The 27,685-nt window shown below is 26.0% G+C and overlaps 1 protein-coding gene and 1 long non-coding RNA gene across 9 annotated transcripts; both read left to right on the top strand.

Annotated features, from left to right (window-relative positions):
* Positions 1–7,597: 7,597 nt before the first annotated feature.
* On the top strand, positions 7,598–12,945 carry LOC132930296 (uncharacterized). Its single transcript, XR_009662209.1, has 8 exons — positions 7,598–7,782; positions 8,352–8,531; positions 9,539–9,729; positions 10,815–10,935; positions 11,111–11,247; positions 11,308–11,436; positions 12,573–12,635; positions 12,702–12,945. It is a non-coding gene; the product is annotated as an uncharacterized LOC132930296 (long non-coding RNA).
* A 2,650-nt stretch (positions 12,946–15,595) lies between these two features.
* On the top strand, positions 15,596–27,450 carry LOC132930295 (uncharacterized). 8 transcript variants are annotated; one of them, XM_060996082.1, is made up of 9 exons: positions 15,616–15,803; positions 16,268–16,447; positions 17,468–17,658; positions 18,768–18,888; positions 19,064–19,200; positions 19,260–19,385; positions 20,498–20,560; positions 27,207–27,239; positions 27,325–27,450. In XM_060996082.1, exons 1-9 carry the CDS (start codon positions 15,722–15,724, stop codon positions 27,346–27,348), a joined length of 957 nt encoding a protein of 318 aa, XP_060852065.1. In that variant the 5' UTR covers positions 15,616–15,721; the 3' UTR covers positions 27,349–27,450. The 8 variants fall into 8 exon arrangements, with proteins under 8 accessions (XP_060852059.1, XP_060852062.1, XP_060852065.1 ...); XM_060996080.1 differs by lacking the exons at positions 27,207–27,239; positions 27,325–27,450 and adding exons at positions 20,627–20,825; positions 22,379–22,474 and having other exon boundaries at positions 15,617–15,803; XM_060996081.1 differs by lacking the exons at positions 15,616–15,803; positions 16,268–16,447; positions 17,468–17,658; ... (2 more) ...; positions 19,260–19,385; positions 20,498–20,560 and adding exons at positions 20,810–21,903; positions 22,364–22,558; positions 23,581–23,771; ... (2 more) ...; positions 25,813–25,941; positions 27,078–27,140.
* The last annotated feature ends 235 nt before the right edge of the window (positions 27,451–27,685 follow it).

Here is a 27,685-nt window from a genome sequence, read left to right as displayed (position 1 = left end):
CAATTGAGTTTTTTCTAATGGGGGGGGGGGCTTTTTTTGTATTAAATAACTTGTTTGTAAGGCTAGCCGAGTTTTTTGCACAAATATATTTTACGAAAATTAATTATAAAATATATAATATGATAATATGAGGTACCTTTAGGTATATTCACTATTTATTAATTGGTTATTATAGAATGATATTATACTCTAAATCGCGAATACATTATGGTTTTATGTACGTCCACATCACTTTTAGACCTTCCAAATCGGAGTATGGACAAACGTTCATAATGTAATATCTCGCACAAAAAATTCTAGTCGTTATTGGATTGCCCACGAAATACACTCTATATTTTGAAGTAATTGTGCACGGATAGTTGTACAAAAGAAAATAATTTGCGATAAAATTGTATTACTATATAAAAAAAATATATAATCTTATCACTAACCTTAATGATAATAAGTTATAATAATTGACAATTTCTCAGTAATAATAAACAATCTATTCAACTCCATAGCATTTACTTTATTCGCAATAAGGCAACACGTCGTCATTATTATTATTATTATTATTATTATTATTATATTGTATAGAGGTATATCTCCTATAATATATGCGCGTTATGGCTGATGCGACCAAAGAAATCTCAACGGGCTGAATGGACTGTTATACTTCTGCGGAACGGTGTTCGTTATTTATTTTATATTTGTAACTACAACAGTTGTATGTAATAATATAACGTCCGACTACCTCTACAAATGAGATTGTGACGAAGAGTCATTGCGCGGCGATAGTGCAGGCGGCAAAGTTATTGAAACCGGTCCACTATGGGGACTGATAGTGCATACAGCAGCGAGCAGCAGTGTTGCAGAGAAATTCCGGAGTTATGGATAAATACGATTTATATGAGACATTGATTTATCGAACGAAACCATCCCGCACGATATATATGTATATATGTATACACGTGTAGATTGATATTATACTTGCGGCGGGGCCCTTCACTACGTTATTATTATTATTATTACTATTGCTATAAGCTCGTGTCCAAGACGGTATATAAATCTCGAACAAATAGGTTACACTTTGTTGTCGAATACTGTTTGAAATGTGAACAAACATTATATTATATTGTTATCCGCTGCTTGTGTGTAGGTTGCGGATATACGCGTATTATTATTTATTATATATATATATATATATATATATATATATATATATACGCGCGAAGCTTTCGATAACGTGTGAACAACACACATCGCTCTACCAATCTAACACTGCGGTGTGATGGTGACGGTGCACATAACACTCGTCTGCTGCCGTTGCAGCATAACGTAGAATAGAATATTGTGCGTACCTGCGATTTCAATTACGCGCATTATTTCCTATAATGAGAATCTTTTCCTGGTCGAGATAACAAGTGTACCTATTATTAACACCGACGACGACGATGTACCGTATTGTATTGTCGGTCGTCGGCGGCCCCGAGGCCGGAAACGAAAGGCGTCCCGACGCCGCCGCAGCAGCCGTAGCCGACACTTATCCGGAAGACGTTTCAGTGGGTATATTATTTACATCGGAGTGATGTCGACAGTGTTTTATCGCGTTTGTCGAGTATGACGCGTGCGGGTGCCGACCCGCGATAGACGCGTGTGGGTGTTGAGTTCGAGAACGGGTCGGTTATATATATATTAGTGTTATGATAAAGATTTATTTATTAACACTTATACGTCAAGTCTTCATTCCTACGTTGATGTATGAATCGTCCAAAGTCGGGACGTAACACTATTTAGAAAACTCGGTCTGCACTCGGACTCGGTACTCGATTGACTTTCAAAAGAAAGAAATACTCTCGGAGTTTATTCGACAAGAGACTTAAACGTCCACACACTTTGCTTTGATTTCCGCTGCAGAGAATACGACGCACTACATGCAAGAGTTGTGTATTTTTAAGCGACATTGTTGTAAGCCTAAGCTACCCCAACAAATATTCGTCAATTCGTCACGACGCAGATATGCGTAATATTTTAATGGGCAAAGCTCACTCATATATCGAGTAATAGCCTTCGATCGTTCGTCCGATCGATCGTCGTCGCGGACGCGCGCGTGTCCGTCGGCTGATGGATAATATTGTTGTTGTGTGTGTGTATTGACAGTTAGAACGCGTTCGTAATATTATTACCATTACCATTACTGTTATTATTATTATTATTATTATTGTTTGATGGTTCAATTATTAAATTCGTGCCCAAACGCACGCGCCGTGGCCGATCAGATAACGCGGCGGCGGCCCAGCGCCACGGACAGGCTCTCAGCGGGCGACTTTCCGCGGCACGTCGTCGCCGTCCTGCAATAATAATAATAATAATAATAATAATAATAATAATAATCACGTGGTCGGTCTGACGGGCGGCTCGGATTCGGGGATTCGGGACTTGGCACGTTTTCTCTATTTTATTCTCACTCGTCGTGATCCGAGGAGTGGTATACAATATATTATATTATGTTACATTGTCGCGCGCTGCCTCGCGGTTTATCGAAATATCCATCGCGGTCGTACGACATTCGTTTTGTATAATATTATGATATTTCGAACGGGTCCCCAAAAGCTTGACGCGGTTTAACAGTTGTGGGCCGACAGAAAATAAAGTGTTAGACATTTAGTACAATAGCGAGTTTTTAATTAATTCGAGCTTGAAGAATAATTATCTATAACGATCGATCCCCTCGTCGAAGTTAATGTAAAAACCGCCATGGCAACGACGGTCGTGTAGAGTTTGAGTCACCGACTTTAAACTGTTATATTCATTACGAAATTATTATCATACACGGCACGGTAGTCGTACGAGGATTGTGATGATTTGTGTCTCGCAATTAAAAACCTACTCACGAAGAGTTATTACGTTGTTTACCACAATAATCACCACTCGCCGCAGTGGCGTCCCGTACACGTAACTTTCGGCGGGTAAAAACAGTCAACCATGTAAAACTATTCGTTTTATCATACTCACGTATAGATATTATATCGCTATGGTAATTTTTGGAATTCATCGCGTAGTATATATATAAAGCATTGCAAGTTTCCTCACCACCTTAGCTCGTTAAACGACAATCGTGTGCCAAATCTACGCCGTGTTTAATGTCGCATGAGGTATTGCAAGTGGCGCGTTTTTTTTACTGTGGTGTCCCCGTGAAGGCCTAATCCACATATAGAGGAGAATGGGAGTGAATTGCTAGCCAACGGTGATATAGTGAGGAGACCATCGGATAGGTTTATCGTATTGTACATATATTATTATTTTAGTTAGTATACGTAATAATCGTAATATAGCCCAATTTAACATAAATAATTATATTTAATAATATATATTGATTAATTCGTTGACCAAAATTCATCCATTATCCCCTGTGCCAGTGTTGAATTCAAAACGTGTACATCGATTGGTAGTTTTTAATATAAGACTTGCGTCAGACCACAGAAAATAAGATAAATTCAAGACATTAAAAATTTAATCCATTAATTCGTTATATATTTGAATATAATACCGTCATATATCCGTCTATTAAATTTAACACGGCAGTATTCTATGTCTACCTATATATATATATTATGTATACATAATATATTATAATAATAGCTACTTTACTTAATTAAAATTATAGAGTATATTAATATCACCAATATCACCGTCGAATGTTTTTTTCACCATAAACATTAGTTAAACGATTTAACTATTTTTTGAGCATATAACTTTTGTTCCGTTGTAAATCTGTATTTTTTTAATAAACTTATAACTTGATGTGATTATTTAGAAAAGATATGGCATCTGAATAATAATCGTGTCTAATTAATTACGATATAGGTTCTTGTATCCTGAAATATGGTTAACTTATACTCGAATAAGAAAACATAACAATTATTAATCTATATAAAATACTAGCAAATAACAAAAAAATCAACTCTAGAAACATTATAAATTTAAAAAAATGATGATTGAATTATATAAAATTAAATTAAAATGGAATTTATAAAACTTTAACACATTTTAAATAACTCAGTCAAAACACTTTATGAAATAAACATGTTATTACTGTAATACTTTCGTTATAATAGGTAATAAGAAATATGCGTTATAGCCAGCATAGTTTTTTAATTTGTTTGCTCAACTTGTTTCAGCCAACATAATATTAAAATCAGCCGGTTTAATTATTAAATACTAAATTACAACTACCGTTGTTTTTTTATCGAATTGTTTTTCATTGTCATATTTCGAATATAATATAATATATATTACATTAAAAGTACGTAAAATGTATAATGTACCAAATACGTTATATCATAACTTACTAATTATATAACATTTAATGTATACATATATTCTTAGCAAAACACGGTTGAAAATTTTACGAAAAAAAAATTTAAAAAATTACTTGGAATTACTTAAAAGTTAAAACATCACCTACAAAATCGAAAAACGTTAAATATTTTTTCAATCAAATTATATTTTAACATTGTTATTATAAACAATATTAAAGTTTGTTTCTTATATCTGTACCTATAGCATGTTTGTGCTTGTTAAATAATTGCAAAGAAAAAACAACAGAAAACTTAAATTAATATTTGATGAGAAAAGCGTCATAGTATGAGAGTATACGAGAAAATCGATAAATTACATCTCTAAAATACAAACAGTAATCAAAGATAACCTACATACGATTTGGTACCGCAAAAACGGAGTGTATAGGCACTTCATCAGTCGACCGGATCATAAAAATGTCATCCCCTGGCTTGCTCAAAATCTTTTACAACAGAGAGATACGCAGGTACGCCAGAAATAAGCGTATGGTTTTTATTCTCGAATAATATATATATATATATAATAATTTGAATATATATATATTTTTATCTATTTATGCGCGTTGTGTTTTCTCCATTGCGGATAGAACGAAATAAAAACTATGAGCGCTTTTCGATCACGCGTGTCTCTCGCGATGTTTTCGTGACCGAGTTCGTTTTTATTTCTCATTTTTTTTTTTTTTTTATCCTTTTTAATACGAACCGGCGAGCACCGGTTTTAAGTATGTGTGTGTGTGTGTGTGTGTGTGTTATTTGTAAGGAGGCCAAACGAGCAACGTATTAATTTGGCGCATTGTTAATAATAATAATAATAATGATAATAATAAAACATACCGTGTTGTGGGTGAGAGGCAGCCCGCAGGTCCTCAGCTTATCAATTTCGATTCATCAGAGTGCCCTCGTAACGCTATTATCCGCGTCTCAATCTTTAAAAACGGCTTTCTATACATATATATAATATATATATAAACATATGACTCGCGTGCGAGCGCGTGTGTGTGTCTTTATAATAATATCTCCGAAGTGTGTCGATTCATGGTGTTTATGACGGTTTGTATACATATATATATTTTATTTTTTCTATTTCATACATCCATGACGGACTGTCAAGACCCCAAAACATACGTCGCCGTCGCGCGTTTCGGAAACATTGTTATTGGCGAGCGTCTATCGCATGGGACTTCGCTCGAACTCACAGAGATCGCTGACACGTTTTTGTAGGTACTCACCGAATTGCAATCGACAATGTCAAACGTATATAATATTATATATAAAATATGTCTACGACGAATACGCAAATTTTGACCTATTCCATCGGATAATTTATATGTTACAACAATTGAACAATGTATAATTGACCGTTATGCAGTATATAGGTACATATTGTTTTGCAGAATCTTGCGATAGGCTGCGTCCGAGTAAAAATATTTTTCGAGTATGCAACGATTATCTTAAAGATTAAAAATTGCATGTATATAGGTACAATATTGTTCAAATATATGTAAAATGTTAGGTTAGTTATCCAATTCAATTGCAGTCTAACGTCACAATATGATTAGTAAAACTAATTTAAATCTTATAATCATATAAATCGAATAACATAATAAATAAGTACCTACCAATGACGTTAAACGTTTTTAAGGTTAAATATTAGTGGTGCTTAGTACTAACACTTAATAAATAAATAATATTAAAGTTAATCATGTTTATATGCAATTATATGTGTTACATTAAATTCACACTTAAACATATTTTAATAATTTAATAAATATACATATTATATTTTATTTTATAATAAAATTATAGTATCCTTGTACAATCAGTTTCATCTAATATAAATAAATATGAGATAAACATATTTCATATTGGATTATAATAATAATTTATAGTGTATAGTCTTAACACTATTAAAATATATGAAGTTAGCTGGCTGTAAGTCTGTTCCGGTAGTTTTTAATTTGTTCATAAAAAATATTAAAAATGTTTAAATAAATTAAAGTTATATATTATGGTTTTCTGTTCGCATTTGATAAAACTTTTATTTAAAAAAAATAAAATAAAAATATTATAAGCCATACAATTATAATTTTAAAAATATAAGCAGGGTTTGAAACCGGTATTGGATACCGATTTTGAAGACCGGTTAAAACAGCTAAAAACTGAAAACGATATTAACACCATAATCTAAATCAAATATTTTTTTTTCAGTTTCAAGCCCGGGTCTAAACTGTAAAATTCACTATTATGGTGAATAGAAATAAACTAAACAAATAAGATGCACATGTTTATTTTACGTCGTTATTAATGATATAGATACACATTTGTAATTTGAATAAAACATTTGACAATAATTGATCGCAGTTATACGAGTATTATAAACACATATTTAGAAATAAACATAATAATCGCATTTATTACTAATTTATTATAATAATTAATAATTATTTTCATAATATTATATTCATCGTCATAGCATTTTTAAAATAATGTCATGATATATTATATTATAGCGGCCTAACATACGTCATTAAATGAATTAAAAATGCAGAATTTTTAATTGTTATTTAACTCATAGTATTTATTATTTAATAAAAATAATTGTGTTCCTATTATTCCGTATAAAATTCAATAACCTATTTAAATGATATATGAAATCAAACATTATGTATGTAAATATACGATTATATGATAAAAAATTAATTGAAATTATTTTTTATTGCTACATTATGTACACTGTACAGACTGTGCCGTGAGGATTTTATTCATTGTAATATCGCCTGAAATAATAAAGATAACATCCTATATTTTAATTTTTTTTTAAAACTTTTCTTACTTGCTACATACCGAATAAAGTAATTAATACATACATACACTTACCTATTTAGTACTACCTATATCCTTTATTTCAATTTATTGTTTTATAATATAACATATTATTATGTTATATGTATGTTGTTTGATTATACGGATGAATAGGAATAAAATAATTATTTTGTAAAATCATCTCATCAATATAAAAAGTATTGTGCTTCTGATAGGTGTAAACTACACATACAAATTAATATGTATAAATAAATAATATAAACCATAAATCTAGTAAAAATAAAAAACAATATTATTGAATTAATAAGTATAATAGAATATATACTATTAACAAACAAGTTTATTTAGATAAATGTCCCTATAATTATTATATATTTATGTATACAACTGCGAATAATTATCAAAATTATTATTTAAATACCTACCAATAAGTATCTTTATAATTAATAATTAAAATAACAATATAATATCTAAAACGTGCGTGGTTATTATGCTTAAATACTCCATAATATTGTTGTTTAAATTTTAAATAATAAAATGAATAGTTTATTGGTTAAGTTTTTAATTTTTATATTACATCTATACCTTTTAGAAAATGCAATTACAGAGGATGTTATAGGTAAATAAAAATACAAACAACAATATAAATAATTCCATGTATAACGAATAAAGAACGCATTTCATTGTAAATATAGACTTTTATTTTAATGATTATGATTATTATTGTTGTTACCTATTATAATATGTAACAATATATAGGCTTTTATTTTAATGATTAATTTTTAATATCTATGTATCTATGTATTTATACATGCAATTATTATTATTATTGTTACCTATAAAAATATGTAACAAAATGCAAAAAAATGGGCCTATTTTTTAATCTATTTAATTAAAATTCGCTCATAACTTTCCATCAACATTTTACATATTTGGTATATTACTATATTAGTGTAAAAATTGGATTTTTTGGAAACATTTTAGTAGTTTTTGTTTTATTCTGATTTTTTTGTCGACAAAACAAAAAATATTCTCCGTTTTTGAAATGGCTAATATGTAAAATGTTTATTTAAAAAATAATATAACTTACATTACTGCAAGTATTAGTATTTAATATGATTACCTTGAATAATAATACGAAAGATGATATTTTTATTTATATATATTATATAGTTTTTTATATTTTAGAACTTGGTCAATCATCATGTAGATACTCAGGTAATCATGATGACATTGATGCAAGGTGTTATGTTGATAAATTTGAGTTAAGCAAATTACCAGCGAATGAATGCACGTCTTATATCTATTTTGGAATGACATGTAAAGACGATTCGACAATCGTACCTAATGATTCTCCAGATGATTAAAGTAAAAATATTTTACAATTTTATCTAGTTTCAAAATCTAGAATAGTTCTAAAGCCTTATCATTTTAGTTTTAGTTATTTTGCTAACTTAAAATTATTTTAATTACGACTGTGAAAATAAATTGCCTCTGCCTCTAATGGGAACTGATTAATTTCAATTCATCGTAGTTATAATCCTTTTTCACTAGAAAAATAAGTTACTAAGTAATTAATTTAATTATAGATTTTGAGAGACTAATTTTTACAGAGGGTATATTTTTAAAATCATTAATAAAAAATATATGATTATATAAGGAATTAATAATACCTCGCCCATATGTAAAAATTTCTATATCTTAAAAATTATATTTGAACCTCCGTCTCTGCCTAGAAATGTTTTACAACACATAATTTATAAATTAAATATTTTATTTATTAATGACTTTATTCAGAACACCAAACTAGCGTTATAATTGTACTTTTTCACGAGGGATGAAATAAAATATAATGTTATTCATTACCATATTATTGTCACAAAAAACGGTAGTGAATTTTTGAATATAGATATGATAGATTTTTAAAAAATTGATATATTTATTCTGATTTATGGTAATTTATCTAGAGTAATTTATAATTTAAATTTACTAATTTTCTTCACTTTATAATATTGTAATTACTTAAAAAAAAATTAAACTTTGATTTTAAAATATAATGATTGAGCCTATTGTATATTATATAGGTAACATGAATTAATATTATTTAGAAATATTGTAGGTAAAAAATTAAAATAATTATAATTATGGTTTATCTTAAAAAATAAATTGATGAATTAAATACTTATAATCATCCTAAATACCTTAAATAACCTATTTTTTTTTTTTTTAAGACTTAAATTTAACTTAAATTTATATTGAGAATTTTAGTAGATATCTATAAATTAGGCAAACAATATTATGTATACGTTATAAATAGCATTTATCTAATTATAATTGAAAATAATTTAAGTATACCTATTTATGATTTTTTACAGCGAATATTAAATCACTTACTGATTTTAGCCCCAAGGTTTTTATATTTTATGGACGACAAACTTTAGATTTTTGGACATCTGAAAAATTTAATGATAGTATTGAAACTGAAGTTAAAAACTTGAAAGTATTTCTTGACGACTATCCAGTAGCGGGGTTAATTTTGACTGGAATAGAAACTCCCGTTGATAATGTAAGTACCGATTATATTTAAAATAATTCAAAATACCTTCCAAATGTAAATAATATATATTCATAATCAAGATATTATGATAAATTCAGAATAATATTAATTATTAAAATCATAAACAATATAAATTTAAAAAGTGTAATTAGTAGTAGTACTGAAAAAACATCAAAGGGGGTAAATTAATAATCGTTTCATAAATAAGTATGAAGCAAAAAAAAAATTTTTATATCCTATTGTCGAACGATTTTATACTTACTTTTGATGAAAAGTTGGTGCATCATAAATTGATTACATTACAATTAACTCTAAAGACAACTAAACAGTGGCGCCGAACCATATTTTAACAAGTTTCACCACCTTGAGTCATTGATAATAAAAAATATTTGTGCATTTCCACCCCGTTGTATTGTATACAATATAATGTATAATAGACTATAGCGTACGATTTACGTATATACAACGTATATAATACAACGTTTATAATACAACGTATGCACTGTTTACAATATTAAAATTAATAAGAATTATTATAGAACAATTAGCTTATACTTTATATTATTATGAATTATAAACAAGTATCAACCTCATTGTTCAGAGGATTAGACACCCTTCACGGGACCACTACGACCCACCCATTAAAAGAAGGATGGCGATCGCTGTTTCGGCTCTACTCTAACTAAAAATGAATAGGTAAATTGGTTCTTAGACCTGTGCCAAAGAAAGTATTATAGATTCGTTCTATAACTTTAGTTTTTAAATCATAAATTATACAATATATTTAACAACAAATCATACCACATTCTCAAAGTGGTCAATAACGGAAGTACATGACCCAAAGATTGTAATCTTAAAACATTTTAGGGACTGAAAAATTTTTAATTCTCAAACTGGGCAGTAGATTAAATAAGTTTGAGACCCTATGTACTAATGTATCTATTAATTACTTGCATTAAGTACATATCAATAGTTAATAGATACACATTGATATATTTATTACAGCTTTACATAGATTGTTAAAATTGTATAGTATTATTATTTAACATAAGGTTTAAAAATGTATTTTATTTATTTGTTTAATTTTATGTAAGAACAATTTCTATGTAAAATTTGAATCATACGTCGCAAGTTTAAAGTCTACAAATCCAAAATTAAAAATTGGTTTATATATTAAAGCTTCAACAATGTTATCATATCCAAATTGTACAGGATGTAAGTAATGCAATATTAAAATCACATTGATATTAATAAAATAGACAATATCTTTAGTATCATTTTAATTATACTTAAATATGATTTTTGAGATTTAACTTTGAAGTGAATATAGATATATTCTATTATATACAAGTACATTTTACAATATATGGTATTATATTTTGTGTAAAAGGGTTTGATTTTTCAAAGTTAAATAACATTACGGATTTCTATCTAATTACATTTCATGACTATAATGATTGTTATGACGAATTATTACATGGTGGAACTACTCCTATGGAGTCATCTAGTTCAAATTTTAACACCTTAGTAAGATTTGTAACAAATACTTGAGTAAAAAATATGATAAAAAATACCAAGATTTTTCAGGTACGATTTGCTGCTGCTTTAAACGTCTCAAAAATGGCAACGAAAAAAGTGTATTTAGAATATGTATGAACTCCTACGATGTATTCTAGTTATGCAGGTGTAAACCATTGTGAACTAACGTATGAACAGGTATATAAATGTTTTTAATTTGAAATGCTCGTCAACTAGGATTATTATGCGGGTGTATACCTTATATCTGTATATAAATTTGATACTAATTGAATTGGTTGGTGACAAGGATGTAGCTGGAATTTTTTTCAAAGGGGGGGGGAAGTTAAAAAAAAAGTAAGTTATTTTAAACATTCTTATTATAATATAAGTAAAAATCAAATTTATAAAGACTTGTTTAGAATATTAGGTAATAACCAATAAGTATAAGTAGTCATTATTTGGTTATTTTTTCTAAAATATATCATTGATTGTTAAGTTTAACCTACATGCTTCTAAAAAGATTGTCGATTATGTTTTGGGAGGGGAGTTGAACGTGTCCCACTTTGGCTACGATCTTGGCAGGAGCTAATGGTAATATTATGTAATCTTGTTCATCAATTTACTTATATGTCTACGTACATTACCTTTATATTTTATGGGGATATGTGCGTGCTTATTTATATTTTTTATAAATAACACAAAAATAATAATCACGATGATAGTCGGTAGCACATTTTTTACAGCTATCGAAAAATAATTTTTTTACAAATGTTTTTTACATTATATTAGTTTGCTATTGGCGTAATTTGTTATAATCATTATCGAGTATACCTATACATTAAAATATAGCAGGGAAATTTTCATACCTTAGAAGTGGCATTTTTTAGATAATATTTTCTACATTTTTTAATTATAATATCTTCTATGACTTAATAGTTTATAATAAATTGTGAACATTTGCATATCTTTATATTTTCAAAACGCTAATCACGTGCTGTGTTGTTCAAAATGTCTAACTAATAAATAATATATTTGCCTTAATAAAAATGCGTGTTATACCTATGTTTGGGTAAAATAAGTCGAATGATTTTCAGGATTTTTGTACCTAATTTGTATATTTACCATCAACCAACACGATTTTTGAATCAATATCCAAGTTAATACTTAAAAATAACTTTAACTTCCTTGTCTAAGACCAATTCGTAATCAATTTCAACAATATACTAATATTTTTTTATATTATTTAATTAATATTTTATCTAAATCGTAATTGAATTATTATTATTAAAAAAAAAAAACAGCAATAATAGATTATTGTAAATTATTGTTTGCAGTATTGTACAAACAATATCACAGACGATTGGTGTGCCGACAACGCAACAACTTTCTATGAAAAAGTAATAATTTGTATATTAAACACACTACCAAGATACTGACTTTATTACAATTTTTATAATTTATAGGGTGTATTTGCAAAACAATATACTGCAGGATGGGTAGGTAGCGATATAGATTTAATTGATCGTGGCTTAAGTTGTGGATGTAATGGTGATCAGTTCTTTTCGTTTCATATGATATTAGATGGCTACAAAAATAAGACAATGAGGACTTGCGATTTTAAGTTTGGTTAAATATTTGCATTAATCAAGATTGTCTAATGTTGTAATTATATTTACGATTAAATAATAAATTTGTTTGTTAAAAGTATGGATTATAAATTAGTATTTTGTATCTGATATCTAAAAATAATTGATTAAATAGGTACTAAATTATTATAAAAGTATAAGGACTAAATTCAAATGCATTGAATATTAGAATTTGGTGAGAAATCTAAATGTTGAATTTATCCAGTATGGTTTATAAATGAGTATTTTTGTCATTTAGCGGAAAACTAAAATTATTTACTAAAGTTTACTATTTATAGTCCTTATAGAATCTATAGGTGGGTTATATTAAATGTCAACAATAAAAACTCATAATATAACATTTTCCAGCTATTTCATAATCGAAATAAATATTGAAATCTCTCACACCTTATGATACAAAACCTATATGTTTTGAAAAAATTAAAGGTAATTATTTAGTTTAGTAGTTAGAATAGAATAATAACCACTGAGGTTATTTACGCTCATGATAAAATAATATCATAATCACGTAGGTACACGAGTAAATTGAACATTTAATAAAAAAAAAGGTGGCCAAGCAGAAATCACTTTGCTGTATAGTAGAGATGAAGAATAGGTCAGTATAATGGATGTGTTAAATTTGAATGCAATGACAGGTATCATTGTATACAATTGAAATTGAATGGAGATAATTTGTTAGTGTAGGATAATAAGTAGGACATATTATATTATTACCTCTATTTAAATTGTAATATATCGGTTATTTTACTCGATTTCGTAAAATAATAAATTTCTTACGCTCATAAAAGTGTTTATATATTGAGGCTGGAAGTTTATTTTTACAGTGATTTTAAGAAATAGTTATAGAGAATCTTGTGTTGGAACTTTTAACCTTTGATAACAATCAAAAAAACTTATTGTAAATTTTCGTGATTTTGACATATTTTGTTAACGTTTGAACTTTAAATGCTTATAAAGTTATAACCAAAAATTATGGCTAACGATTTTTTATTTTTTTTTATTTACTACAATAAGAACAACTTAAAACAAACCTTATATTAAACTTTAAAGATTTTTTGAAAAGCCAAATTTTTTTCATTGGCATTTCAATCAAAAAAATTTCGAAAAATCGAAAATGTCAATGGTCTATAAATAGTTAAATAAAATTCTAAAGATTTTGAATATCTTATCCTAAATAGATAATGCTAATATAAACAATGAAAAAATTAAAATTATATTATTCTAATATATATGAGTCCGTGCTATAAGCCTTGAGCAACAGTACAGCACCAATGTCTATTATAATAAAACGAGTAATAATCATTATTTTTTTAAATTATATGATAAATATTATAAATATTAATAATTATGAACTTTTACTAACTTAAATACTTAATAGGACCGTTTGAATGGATTTATGATGTTATCAGTGCATCGGGACATTAAGCTGAACCCCGACGACATACTGGATATTTTGGCAAAAAAAAGAGAAAAAGAAAAATTGACTTGATATTATAAATGATGAAAAATATATTTAATTGAATTTAATTGTTTTCTATATTGTGTTTGAAAACCATTATTTTAAAATTTATCTCATTTAATTTATAATCATAAAATAATATAATTTAGTGATCTATGAGATTTATAGTAAAGGGTGGTGTGGGGGGAATAGCCCCACTAGAACGATAGTATAAACTTATATCCCAATCCCACCCCATAATCAATTCCTTATTATGCCACTGATACGGATGAATAGAAATACAATAATTCTTGTAAAATCATCACTTCAACATTATGAAAAGTATTGTCACTAAATTTTTCGAAGAAAATAAATTTACAATCATAATGAAACACGTCTGTGATAGAATCTTGAACGGTTTATAAGAAAGCTTGAACTCCATTGATGAAGCTGCAAAAGGTATTTCATTTTTAGATTGGTTAGCTCTTTTATTTAGTATGCTAACAATTCAATTAAAAAAACATGCAATGGACTTTTGTATAAAATATGAAAAAGATATTGACAAAAATGAATTGATTTTAGAGTTGGATAGTTCTACTCAACATGTAATTCAATTGGATAATTATTAATTATTAAATGTTCGTTCACATGAAATTTTAAACTTTATTCTTAAAAATTTTTCTTATCTCAACATATTTACATTCTATCAAATATGTTTGCCGTTACTTGTGATATAGTCATCTTTTGGACGAAGTGTAAGTAAACTTAAACTAATTAAATCATATAAAAGATCAAATACAAAACAAACAAGATTAAATGACCTGTTAAATATATCCATTGAGCACGAAGTTGCTAAATCTATAGATTATGAAGATATTAACGAATTCGCGTCAAAAAAAATATATGTATAATATTTTTATTAATTGTATGAATAATTAAAATTTAAATCGTCTATAATAATCCGTTTTTGACACACTTTAGATCACATGCATTTTGAATTGGTGACTTATAGCGGCAATAATATTATGTTGTGCGCCGGGTTAAATAATTTGTAGATTCGGCACTGATCATAGTACATCTTTATACTACTCATATAAATTAATATGAATAAATAAATAATATAAACCATAAATCTAGTAAAAATAAAAAAACAATATTATCGAATTAATAAGTATAATAGAATATACTATAAACAAACAAGTTTATTTAGATAGATGTCCCTATAATTATTATATATTTATGTATACAACAGCGAATAATTATCAAAGTTATTATTTAAATACCTACCAATAAGTATCTTTATAATTAATAATTAAAATAACAATATAATATCTAAAACGTGCGTGGTTATTATGCTTAAATACTCCATAATATTGTTTTTTAAATTTTAAATTATAAAATGAATAGTTTAATGGTCAAGATTTTTATTTTTATAATACATCTATACCTTTTAGAAAATGCAATTACAGAGGATGTTATAGGTAAATAAAAATACAAACAACAATATAAATAATTCCATGTATAACGAATAAAGAACGCATTTCATTGTAAATATAGACTTTTATTTTAATGATTATGATTATTATTGTTACCTATTTTAATATGTAACAATATATAAAAAAAAAAGTGGCCTACTTTTAGTCTTTTTATTTGAAATGCGCTCATCTTATTCCATCAACTTTTGCATATTTGGTATATTACTATATTAGTGTATATATTGTATTTTTTGTAAATATTTTGGTAGTTTTTGTTTTATTCTGTTTTTTTTGTTGAAAATACAAAAAATATTCTACGTTTTTGAAATGTCTAATATGTAAAATGTTTATTTAAAAAATATTATAACTTACATTGCTGCAAGTCTTGGTATTTACTATAATTACCTTCCATAATAATACGAAAGATGATATTTTTATTTATATATATTATATAGTTTTTTATATTTTAGAACTTGGTCAATCAGCATGTAGATACTCAGGTAATTATGGTGACAGCGATGCAGGGTGTTATGTTGATAAATTTGAGTTAAGCAAACTACCAGCGAATGAATGCACGTCTTATATCTATTTTGGAATGACATGTAAAGACGATTCGACAATCGTACCTAACGATTCTCCAGATGATTTAAGTAAAAATATTTTACAATTTTATCTAGTTTCAAAATTTAGAATAGTTCTAAAGCCTTAACATTTTAGTTTTAGTTATTTTGCTAATTAAAAATTATTTTAATTACGTATATTGAAATATAAGACGACTGTGATAATAAATTGCCTCTGCCTCTATTGGGGACTGATTAATTTCAATTCATCGTAGTTATAATCCTTTATCACTAGAAAAATAAGTTACTAAGTAAATAATTTCATTATAGATTTTGAGAGACTTATTTTTAGAGAGAGTATATTTTTAAAATCATAATAGTAAATTTATGATTATATAAGGGATTAATAATCCCCAACCCATATGTGAAAATTTCTGTATCTTAAAAAATAAATTTGAAACTCCGTCTCCGCTCAGAATTGTTTTTCAACACATATTATGAGTAAAATATTTTATTTATTAATGACTTTATTCGGAACACCAAATAAGCGTTATAATTGTACTTTTTCACGAGAGATGAAATAAAATATAATGTTATTCATTACCATATTATTGTCACAATAACGGTAGTTAATTTTTGAAAATAAATATGATAGATTTTTAAAAAATTGATATATTTATTCTTATTTATGGTAATTTATTTAGAGTAATTTATAATTTAAATTTACTAATTTTCTTCACTTTATAGTATTGTAATAACTTAAAAAAAAATTAAACTTTGATTTAAAAATATAATGATTTGCCTATTTTATATTATATAGGTAACATGAATTATTATTATTTAGAAATATTGTAGGTAAAAAATTAAAATAATTATAATTATGGTCTATCTTAAAAAATAAATTGATGAATTAAATACTTATAATCATCCTAAATACCTTAAATAACCTATTTTTTTTTTTGTAAGACTTAAATTTAACTTAAATTTATATTGAGAATTTTAGTAGATATCTATAAATTAGGCAAACAATATTATGTATACGTTATAAATAGCATTTATCTAATTATAATTGAAAATAATTTAAGTATACCTATTTATGATTTTTTACAGCGAATATTAAATCACTTACTGATTTTAGCCCCAAGGTTTTTATATTTTATGGACGACAAACTTTAGATATTTGGACATCTGAAAAATTTAATGATAGTATTGAAACTGAGGTTAATAACTTGAAAGTATTTCTTGACGAGTATCCAGTAGCGGGGTTAATTTTGACTGGAATAGATAATCCCGTTGATAATGTAAGTACCGATTATATTTAAAATAATTTAAAATACCTTCCAAATGTATATAATATAAATTCATAATCAAGATATTTTGATAAATTCAAAATAATATTAATTATTAAAATCATTAACAATATAAATTTAAAAAGTGGAATTAGTTTTGGTATTTTTTAATTAGTAGTAGTACTGAAAAAACATCAAGGAGGTAAATTTATAACCGTATCATAAAGAAGTATGATTCAAAAAATTGCAAAATTTTTCTACATCCTATTGTCGAAAGATTTTATAATTACTTTTGATGAAAAGTTTGTGTAACATAAATTTATTACATAACAATTAACTATAAAGATAACTAAACAGTGGCGCCGAACCATATTTTAACGAGTTGCACCATCTTGGGTCATTGATAAGAAAAAAAATATATGCATTACCACCCCGTTGTATTTTATACAATATAATGTATAATAGACTATAGCGTACGATTTACGTATATACAACGTATATAATACAACGTTTATAATACAACGTATGCACTGTTTACATCATTATAATTAATATGAATTGTTATAGAAAATTTAGCTTATACTTTATATTGTTATGAATTATAATCAAGTATCAACCTCATTGTTCAGAAAATTAGACACCCTTCACGGGACCACTACGACCCAACCATTAAAAGAAGGATGGCGATCGCTGTTTCGGCGCTACTCTAACTAAATGTGAATAGATAAATTGATCTTAGGCCTGTACCAAAGAAAGTATTATAGATTCGTTCTATAACTTTAGTTTTTAAATCATGCATTATACAATATATTTAACAACAAATCATACCACATTCTCAAAGTGGTCAATAACGGAAGTACATGACCCAAAGATTGTAATCTTAAAACATTTTAGGGACTGAAAAATTTTTAATTCTCAAACTGGGCAGTAGATTAAATAAGTTTGAGACCCTATGTACTAATGTATCTATTAATTACTTGCACTAAGTACATATCAATAGTTAATAGATACACATTGATACATTTATAACATCTTTAAATAGATTGTTAAAATTGTATAGTATTATTATTTAACACAAGGTTTAGAAATGTATTTTTTATATTTGTTTAATTTTATGTAAGGACAATTTCTACATAGAATTTCAATCATACGTCGCAAGTTTAAAGTCTACAAATCCAAAACTATTAATTGGTTTATATATTAAAGCTTCAACAATGTTATCATATCCAAATGGTACAGGATGTAAGTAATGCAATATTAAAATCACATTGATATTAATAAAATAGACAATATCTTTAGTAGCATTTAAATTATACTTAAATATGATTTTTGATATTTAACTTTGAAGTGAATATAGATATATTCTATTATATACGAGTACATTTTACAATATATGGTATTATATTTTGTGTAAAAGGGTTTGATTTTTCAAAGATGAATAACATTACGGATTTCTATCTAATTACATTTCACGGTTTTAATGATTGTTATAGCGGTGTATTACAAGGTGGAAGTACTCCTATGGATTTAGTTGATCCATATTTTAAGACCTTAGTAAGATTTGTAATAAACACTTGAGTAAAAATATGATAAAAAATACCAAGATTTTTCAGGTAGAATTTGCTGCTACATTAAACGTCTCAACAATTGCAAAGAAAAAAGTGTATTTAGAATTTGTATTAACTCCTACGATGTATTCTGGTTTTTCAGGTGATCATTGTGAACTAACGTATGACCAGGTATATAAATGTTTTTAATTTGAAATGCTCGTCAACTAGGATTATTATGCAGGTGTATACCTTGTATACCTGTATATAAATTTAATACTTATTGAATTGGTTGGTGACAGGGACGTAGGCACGTATTTGGAATTTTTTTCAGAAGGGGAGGTTAAGCTAAAAAAAAAGTGAATAATTTTAAATATTCTTATCATAATGTAAGTAAAAATCAAAATTATAACGACGTGTTTAGAATATTTTGTAATAACCAATAAGTATAAGTAGTCATTATTTGGTTATTTTTTCTAAAATATATCATTAATTGTTAAGTGTACCTTCATACTTTTAAAAAAACTGTCGATAATATTTTGGGAGGGGGGTTGAACGTGTCCCACTCTGGCAACGACCTTGGCAATCATGTTCATCAATATACTTTATACGTCTACCTACAATATCTTTATATGTTATGGGGATATGTGCGTGCATATTTATATTTTTTATAAATAACACAAGAATAATAATCACGATGATAGTCGGTAGCACATTTTTTACAGATATCGAAAAATATTTTTTTTACAAATGTTTTATACATTATATTTTTTTGCTTTTAGCGTCATTTTAAAATCATTATAGAGTTTACCAATATTATAAAATATAGCCCTTAGAATAGAAATTTTTTAGAAAATGTTTTCTACATTTTTAATGATCATATCTACTATGACTTAATAGTTTATAATAAATTGTGAACATTTTCATATCTTTATACGTTAAAAATGCTAATCACGTGCTGTGTTGTTGAAAGTGTCTAATTAATAAATAATATATTTGTCTTAATAAAAATGCGTGTTATACCTATGTTTGGTTAAAATAAATCGAATGATTTTCAGTATTTTTGTACCTAATTTGTAAATTTCCCACTAACAATCACGATTTTCGAATCAATATCCAAATTATTACTTAAAAATACGTTTAACTCCCTTGTCTAAAACCAATTCGTAATTAATTTCAACAAAATACTAATATTTTTTTTTATAATTTAATTAATATTTTATCTAAATCGTAATTAAATTATTATTATTATTAAAAAAAAAAAAAACAGCATTAATAGATTATTGAAAAATTATTGTTTGCAGTATTGTAAATACAATTTCACAGGCAAATGGTGTGTCGACAACGCAACAACATTCTATGAAAAAGTAATAATTGGTATATTAAACACACTACCAAGATACTGACTTTAATACAATTTTTATAATTTATAGGGTGTATTTGCAAAAAAATATGCTGCAGGATGGGTAGGTAGCGATATAGATTTAATTGATCGTGGCTTAAGTTGTGGATGTAATGGTGATCAGTTCTTTTCGTTTCATATGATATTAGATGGCTACAAAAATAAGACAATGAAGACTTGCGATTTTAAGCTTGGTTAAATATTTGCATTAATCAAGATTGTCTATTGTTGTAATTATATTTACGATTAAATAAAAAATTTGTGTGTTATAAGTATGGATTATAAATTAGTTTTATGTATCTGATATCTAAAAATAATTGATTAAGTACTAAATTATTATAAAAGTATAAGGACTAAATTCAAGTGCAATGAATATTAGAATTTGGTGAGAAATCTAAACGTTTAATTCTTCCGATATGGTTTATAAATAAGAATTTTTTTCGGTTAGCTGAAAACTAAAATTATTTACTATAGATTTAAACTAATTAAATCATATAAAAGATCAAATACAAAACAAACAAGATTAAAATGACCTATCAATTATATCCATTGAGCACGAAGTTGCTAAATCTATTAATCTATAGATTATGAAGATATTAACGATTTCACGTCAAAAAATAAAAATAAAGAAAAAGAAATATTTTATCGGTATTAAGCATAGGTTAAAGTTCTAAATTAAGTTTTTTTTTCTTGAAAATAAACATTTCTATAGTATATAAATATTAAATATATGTATAATATTTTTATTAATTGTATGAATATTTCCAATTTAAATCGTCTATAATAATCCGTTTTTGACACACTTTAGATCACATGCATTTTGAATTGGTGACTTATAGCGGCAATAATATTATGTTGTGCGCCGGGTTAAATAATTTGTAGATTCGGCACTGATCATAGTACATCTTTATACTACTCATATAAATTAATATGAATAAATAAATAATATAAACCATAAATCTAGTAAATATAAAAAAACAATATTATCGAATTAATAAGTATAATAGAATATACTATAAACAAACAAGTTTATTTAGATAAATGTCCCTATAATTATTATATATTTATGTATACAACTGCGAATAATTGTTAAAATTATTATTTAATTACCTTCCAATAAGTATCTTTATAATTAATAATTAAAATAACAATATAATATCTAAAACGTGTGTGGTTATTATGTTTGAATACTCCATAATATTGTTTTTTAAATTTTAAATAATAAAATGAATAGTTTAACGGTTAAGATTTTTATTTTTATAATACATCTATACCTATTAGAAAATGCAATTACAGAGGATGTTATAGGTAAATAAAAATACAAACAACAATATAAATCATTGCACGTATAACGAATAAAGAACGCATTTCATTGTAAATATAAACTTTTATTTTAATGATCATAATTATTATTGTTACCTATTAAAATATGTAACAAAATGCAATAAAAATGGGCCTATTTTTTAATCTATTTAATTGAAATCCGCTCATCATTTTCCATCAACATTTTACACATTTGGTATATTACTATATTAGTGTATAAATTGTTTTTTTTGTAAATATTTTAGTAGTTTGTGTTTTATTCTGATTTATTTATCGACAATGAAAAAAATATTCTACGTTTTTGAAATGGCTAATATGTAAAATGTTTATTTAAAAAATAATAAAACTTACATTGCTGCAAGTCTTGGTATTTACTATGATTACCTTCAATAATAATAAGAACGATTATATTATATTTTTTATATATATATATATATGTATGTAGTTTTTTATATTTTAGAACTTGGTCAATCGTCATGTAGATACTCAGGTAATCATGATGACAGCAATGAAGGGAGTTATAAAGATAAATTAGAGTTAAGCAAACTACCAGAGAATGAATGCACGTCTTATATCTATTATGGAATGTCATGTTCAGACGATTCGAAAATTGTACCGTTCGAATCTCCGGATGATTTAAGTAAAAAAATATTACAATTTTAACTAGTTGTAAAATCTAGAACAGTTCTAAAACTTTACAATTTTAGTTTTAGTTATTTTGCTAACTTAAAATTATTTTAATTGCAAACATTAAATATAAGACGACCGTGATTATAAATTACCTCTGCCTATATTGGGGACTGATTAATTTCAATTCATCGTAGTTATAATCCTTTTTCACTAGAAAAATAAGTTACTAAGTAATTAATTTGATTATAGATTTTGAGCGACTATTTTTTACAGAGGATATAGTTTTAAAAACACGTATAAAAAATATATGATTATTTAAGGGATTAATAACACCCCGCCCATATGTAAAAATTTCTATATCTTAAAAATTATATTTGAACCTCTGTCTCTGCCTGGAATTGTTTTACAACACATAATTTATAAATTAAATATTTTATTTATTAATGACTTTATTCAGAACACCAAACTAGCGTTATAATTGTACTTTTTCACGAGGGATGAAATAAAATATAATGTTATTCATTACCATATTATTGTCACAAAAACGGTAGTGAATTTTTGAATATAGATATGATAGATTTTTAAAAAAATGATAGATTTATTCTGATTTATGGTAATTTATCTAGAGTTATTTATAATTTAAATTTACTAATTTTCTTTACTTTATAGTATTGTGTCATTATAGTTAATTACTTATAAAATAATTAAACTTTGATTGTAAAATATAATGATTGAGCCTATTTTATATTATAAAAGTAACATGATTTATTATTATTTAGAAATATTGTAGGTAAAAAATTAAAATAATTATAATTATGGTTTGTCTTAAAAAAGAAATTGATGAATTAAATACTTATAATCTTCCTATATACCTTAAATAACCAATTTTTTTTTTAAGACTTAAATGTAACTTAAATTTAGAATTATAGTAGATACCTATCAATTAGGCAAACAATATTATGTATACGTTATAAATAGCATTTATCCATTTATAATTCTCAATAATTTAAGTATATTTATGATTTTTTACAGCAAATATTAAATCACTTACTAATTTTAGCTCCAAGGTTTTTATATTTTATGGACAAACATCTATAGATTTTTGGTCATCTGAAAATTTTAATGATAAAATTGAAACTGAAGCACAAAATTTGAAAGAATTTATTGACGAATATCCTGTAGCGGGGTTAATTTTGACGAAATTAGAATATCCTGTTGTAACTGTAAGTATCGATTTTATTTAAAATACCTTCCAAATGTATATAATATATATTTATAATCAAAATATTTTCATAAATTCAAAATTATATTAATTATTAAAATCATAAACAATATAAATTTAAAAAGTGTTATTAGTTTTGGTATTTTTTATTAGTAGTAGTACTGAAAAAACATCAAGGAAGTTTTCGAACGATTTTATAATTACTATTGATGAGAAGTTGGTGTAACATAAATTTATTACATCTAACAATTAAGATAACTAAACTTTGGCGGTGATACCCGATTGAGCACGGTTGTTTTTGGCTGACCTTTTTGACGACCCGATTGAGCACGATAAAAAATATAAATATTGTTTACAACGTTGTCAGATTTTCACTTTTTTATTGATCGTATGATTTAATGTATTTATTATATTTTTATAGTTTTTATAGTTTCGATTATATTATATTATAAATGAATTACTAGGTATATTATATTATATTATAAATGAATTAATCGGTATAGGTACTTTGTAGGAATAAACGGTGGTTTTAATAAAATACGTGAAAATATCGGTTACGACTTACTATTCGAAAACCAAAAAATTAATTTCACTGTAAAGTCTTATCAGGAGTATTCTAAATCTAAAAATGCTGACAATCTACTTAAATACTTATTAAAAGTCGGAAATAAGTATTTAGGGAAAGAAATTTGAATTTTTACTTTTTTTATATATGTATATGAGTGAAACTTTGCAACTATTTTTTATTAAAATGTATTTTATTTTTTAATTATAATATTCTACGGTATCAAGTGGCAACGTCGCACCTTTTTTCATGCTCAATCGTGTTGTGAAAAAGATCAATCGTGCTCAATCGTGTTCCAGCCAACTTTGGCGCCAAACCATATTTTTACAAGGTGCACCACCTTGGGTCATTGATAAGAAAAATATATACCCATTACCACCCCGTTGTGTTATATTCAATATAATGTATTAAAGACTAGTGTACGATTTACGTATATACATAACAACGTATGCACTGTTATCATCTTTATAATTAATAAGAATTATTATAGAACATTTAGCTTATTCTTTATATTATTATGAATTATAATCAAGTATCAACCACTAAATAAAAATGAATAGATAAATTGGTTCTTAGACCTGTGCCAAAGAAAGTATTATAGATTGGTTCTATAACTTTAGTTTTTAAATCATAAATTATGCAATATTTTTAACAACAAATCATACAACATTCTCAAAGTGGTCAATAACGGAAGTATATGACCCAAAGATTACTAGTTTTAAGATACACTACAAATCTTAAATCAATCTTAAAACATTTTAGGGACTGAAAATATTTTAATTCTCAAACTGGGCAGTAGATTAAATAAGTTTGAGACCCTATGTACTAATGTATTTAATTACTTGCATTAAGTACATATCAATAGTTAATAGATATACATTAATATATTTATTACATCTTTGCATAGATTGTTATAGTTGTATACCATAATTCATTAACAAAACATTTAAAAATGTATTTATTATATTTTTTTATTTAATTTAAGGACAACTTTTATGAAAAATTTCAATCATACGTCGCAAGTTTAAAGTCTAAAAATCCAAAACTAAAAATTGGTTTGTATTTTAAAGCTTTAACAATGGTATTATATCCTGCAAATGATATAAATTGTAAGTCATGAGATATTAAAATCACATTAATATTTATAAAATAGAGAACTTCTTTAGTAGCTTTCATTTAAATTATACTTAATTATGATTTTTGAGATTTAACTTTGAAGTGAATATATCTAATATATACGAGTACATTTTATAATATACGGTATTATATTTTGCGTAAAAGGGTTTGATTTTTCAAAGATAAATGACATTATGGATTTCTATCTAATTACATTTCACGACTTTAATATATGTTATGAGGAAATAATGCATATTGGAACTACTCCTTTGGAACTGGCTGATCCAAATGTTCATTCCTTAGTAAGATTTGTAACAAACCTTGAATCAAAAATATGATTAAAAATACCATGATTTTTCAGGTACAATTTGCTGCTACTTTAACCGTTTCAGCACTTGCAAAGGAAAAAGTGTATTTAGAATTTGTATTAACTCCTTCGGTGTATTCTGTTCATTCAGGTGTTAAGCATTGTGAAGTAACGTATGACCAGGTATATAAATGTTTTTAATTTGAAATGCTCGTCAACTAGGATTATTATGCAGGTGTATACCTTATATCTGTATATAAATGTAATACTTATTGAATTGGTTGGTGACAGGGACGTAAGCACATAACTGGGAATTTTTTCAGAGGGGGAGGTTAAGCTAAAAAAAAAAGTAAGTAATTTCAAATATTCATATCATAATGTAAGTAAAAATCAAATTTATAACGACGTGTTTAGAATATTTTATAATAACCAATAAGTATAAGTAGTCATTATTTGGTTATTTTTTCTAAAATATATCATTAATTGTTAAGTTTAACCTACATACTTCTAAAAAGATTGTCGATTATGTTTTGGGAGGGGGGTTGAACGTGTCCCACTTTGGCTACGACCTTGGCAGGAGTTATGGGTAATATTATGTAATCCTGTTCATCAATATACTTTATACGTCTACCTACAATACCTTTATATTTTATGGGGATATGTGTGTGCATATTTATATTTTTTATAAATAACACAAGAATAATAATCACGATGATAGTCGGTAGCACATTTTTTACAGATATCGAAAAATATTTTTTTTACAAATGTTTTATACATTATATTTTTTTGCTTTTAGCGTCATTTTAAAATCATTATAGAGTTTACCAATATTATAAAATATAGCCCTTAGAATAGAAATTTTTTAGAAAATGTTTTCTACATTTTTAATGATCATATCTACTATGACTTAATAGTTTATAATAAATTGTGAACATTTTCATATCTTTATACGTTAAAAATGCTAATCACGTGCTGTGTTGTTGAAAGTGTCTAATTAATAAATAATATATTTGTCTTAATAAAAATGCGTGTTATACCTATGTTTGGTTAAAATAAATCGAATGATTTTCAGTATTTTTGTACCTAATTTGTAAATTTCCCACTAACAATCACGATTTTCGAATCAATATCCAAATTATTACTTAAAAATACGTTTAACTCCCTTGTCTAAAACCAATTCGTAATTAATTTCAACAAAATACTAATATTTTTTTTTATAATTTAATTAATATTTTATCTAAATCGTAATTAAATTATTATTATTATTAAAAAAAAAAAAAAACAGCATTAATAGATTATTGAAAAATTATTGTTTACAGTATTGTAAACGCGATTACAGAGATAGTTGGTGTGCTGACAATGCAACAACATTCTATGAAAAAGTAATAATTTGTATATTTAACAAACTACCAAGATACTGACTTTAATACAATGTTTATAATTTATAGGGTGTATTTGCAAAACAATATGCTGCAGGATGGGTAGGTAGCGATATAGATTTAATTGATCGTAACATAAGTTGTGGATGTAATGGTGATCAGTTCTTTTCGTTTCATATGATATTAGATGGCTACAAAAATAAGACAATGAGGACTTGCGATTTTAAGTTTGGTTAAATATTTGCAGTAATCAAGATTGTCTAATGATGTAATTATATTTACGATTAAATAATAAATTTTTTTGTTAAAAGTATGGATTATAAATTAGTATTATGTATCTGATATCTAAACATAATTGATTAAATTATTTAATTATTATAAAAGTATAAGGACTAAATTCAAGTGCAATGAATATTAGAATATGGTGAGAAATCTAAACGTTTAATTCTTCCGATATGGTTTATAAACAACAATTTTTGTCGGTTAGCGAAAATCTATTTTACTATTTTATAGTACTTACAGAATCTATAGATAGGTTATATTAAATG

The sequence above is a fragment of the Rhopalosiphum padi genome, chromosome 4 (genome assembly GCF_020882245.1).
Source record: "Rhopalosiphum padi isolate XX-2018 chromosome 4, ASM2088224v1, whole genome shotgun sequence".
NCBI lineage: Eukaryota > Metazoa > Arthropoda > Insecta > Hemiptera > Aphididae > Rhopalosiphum > Rhopalosiphum padi.
This window is presented reverse-complemented; position numbering and strand designations above follow the sequence as displayed.

Coding starts and splice junctions, on each gene's coding strand:
- LOC132930295 (XM_060996075.1), top strand. CDS start 21,822: ATGAATAGTTTAACGGTTAAGATTTTTATTTTTATAATACATCTATAC. Junction 25,754..25,812: donor ATCCAAATGTTCATTCCTTA/GTAAGATTTGTA, acceptor ATGATTTTTCAG/GTACAATTTGCTGCTACTTT. Junction 25,942..27,077: donor GTGAAGTAACGTATGACCAG/GTATATAAATGT, acceptor TATTGTTTACAG/TATTGTAAACGCGATTACAG.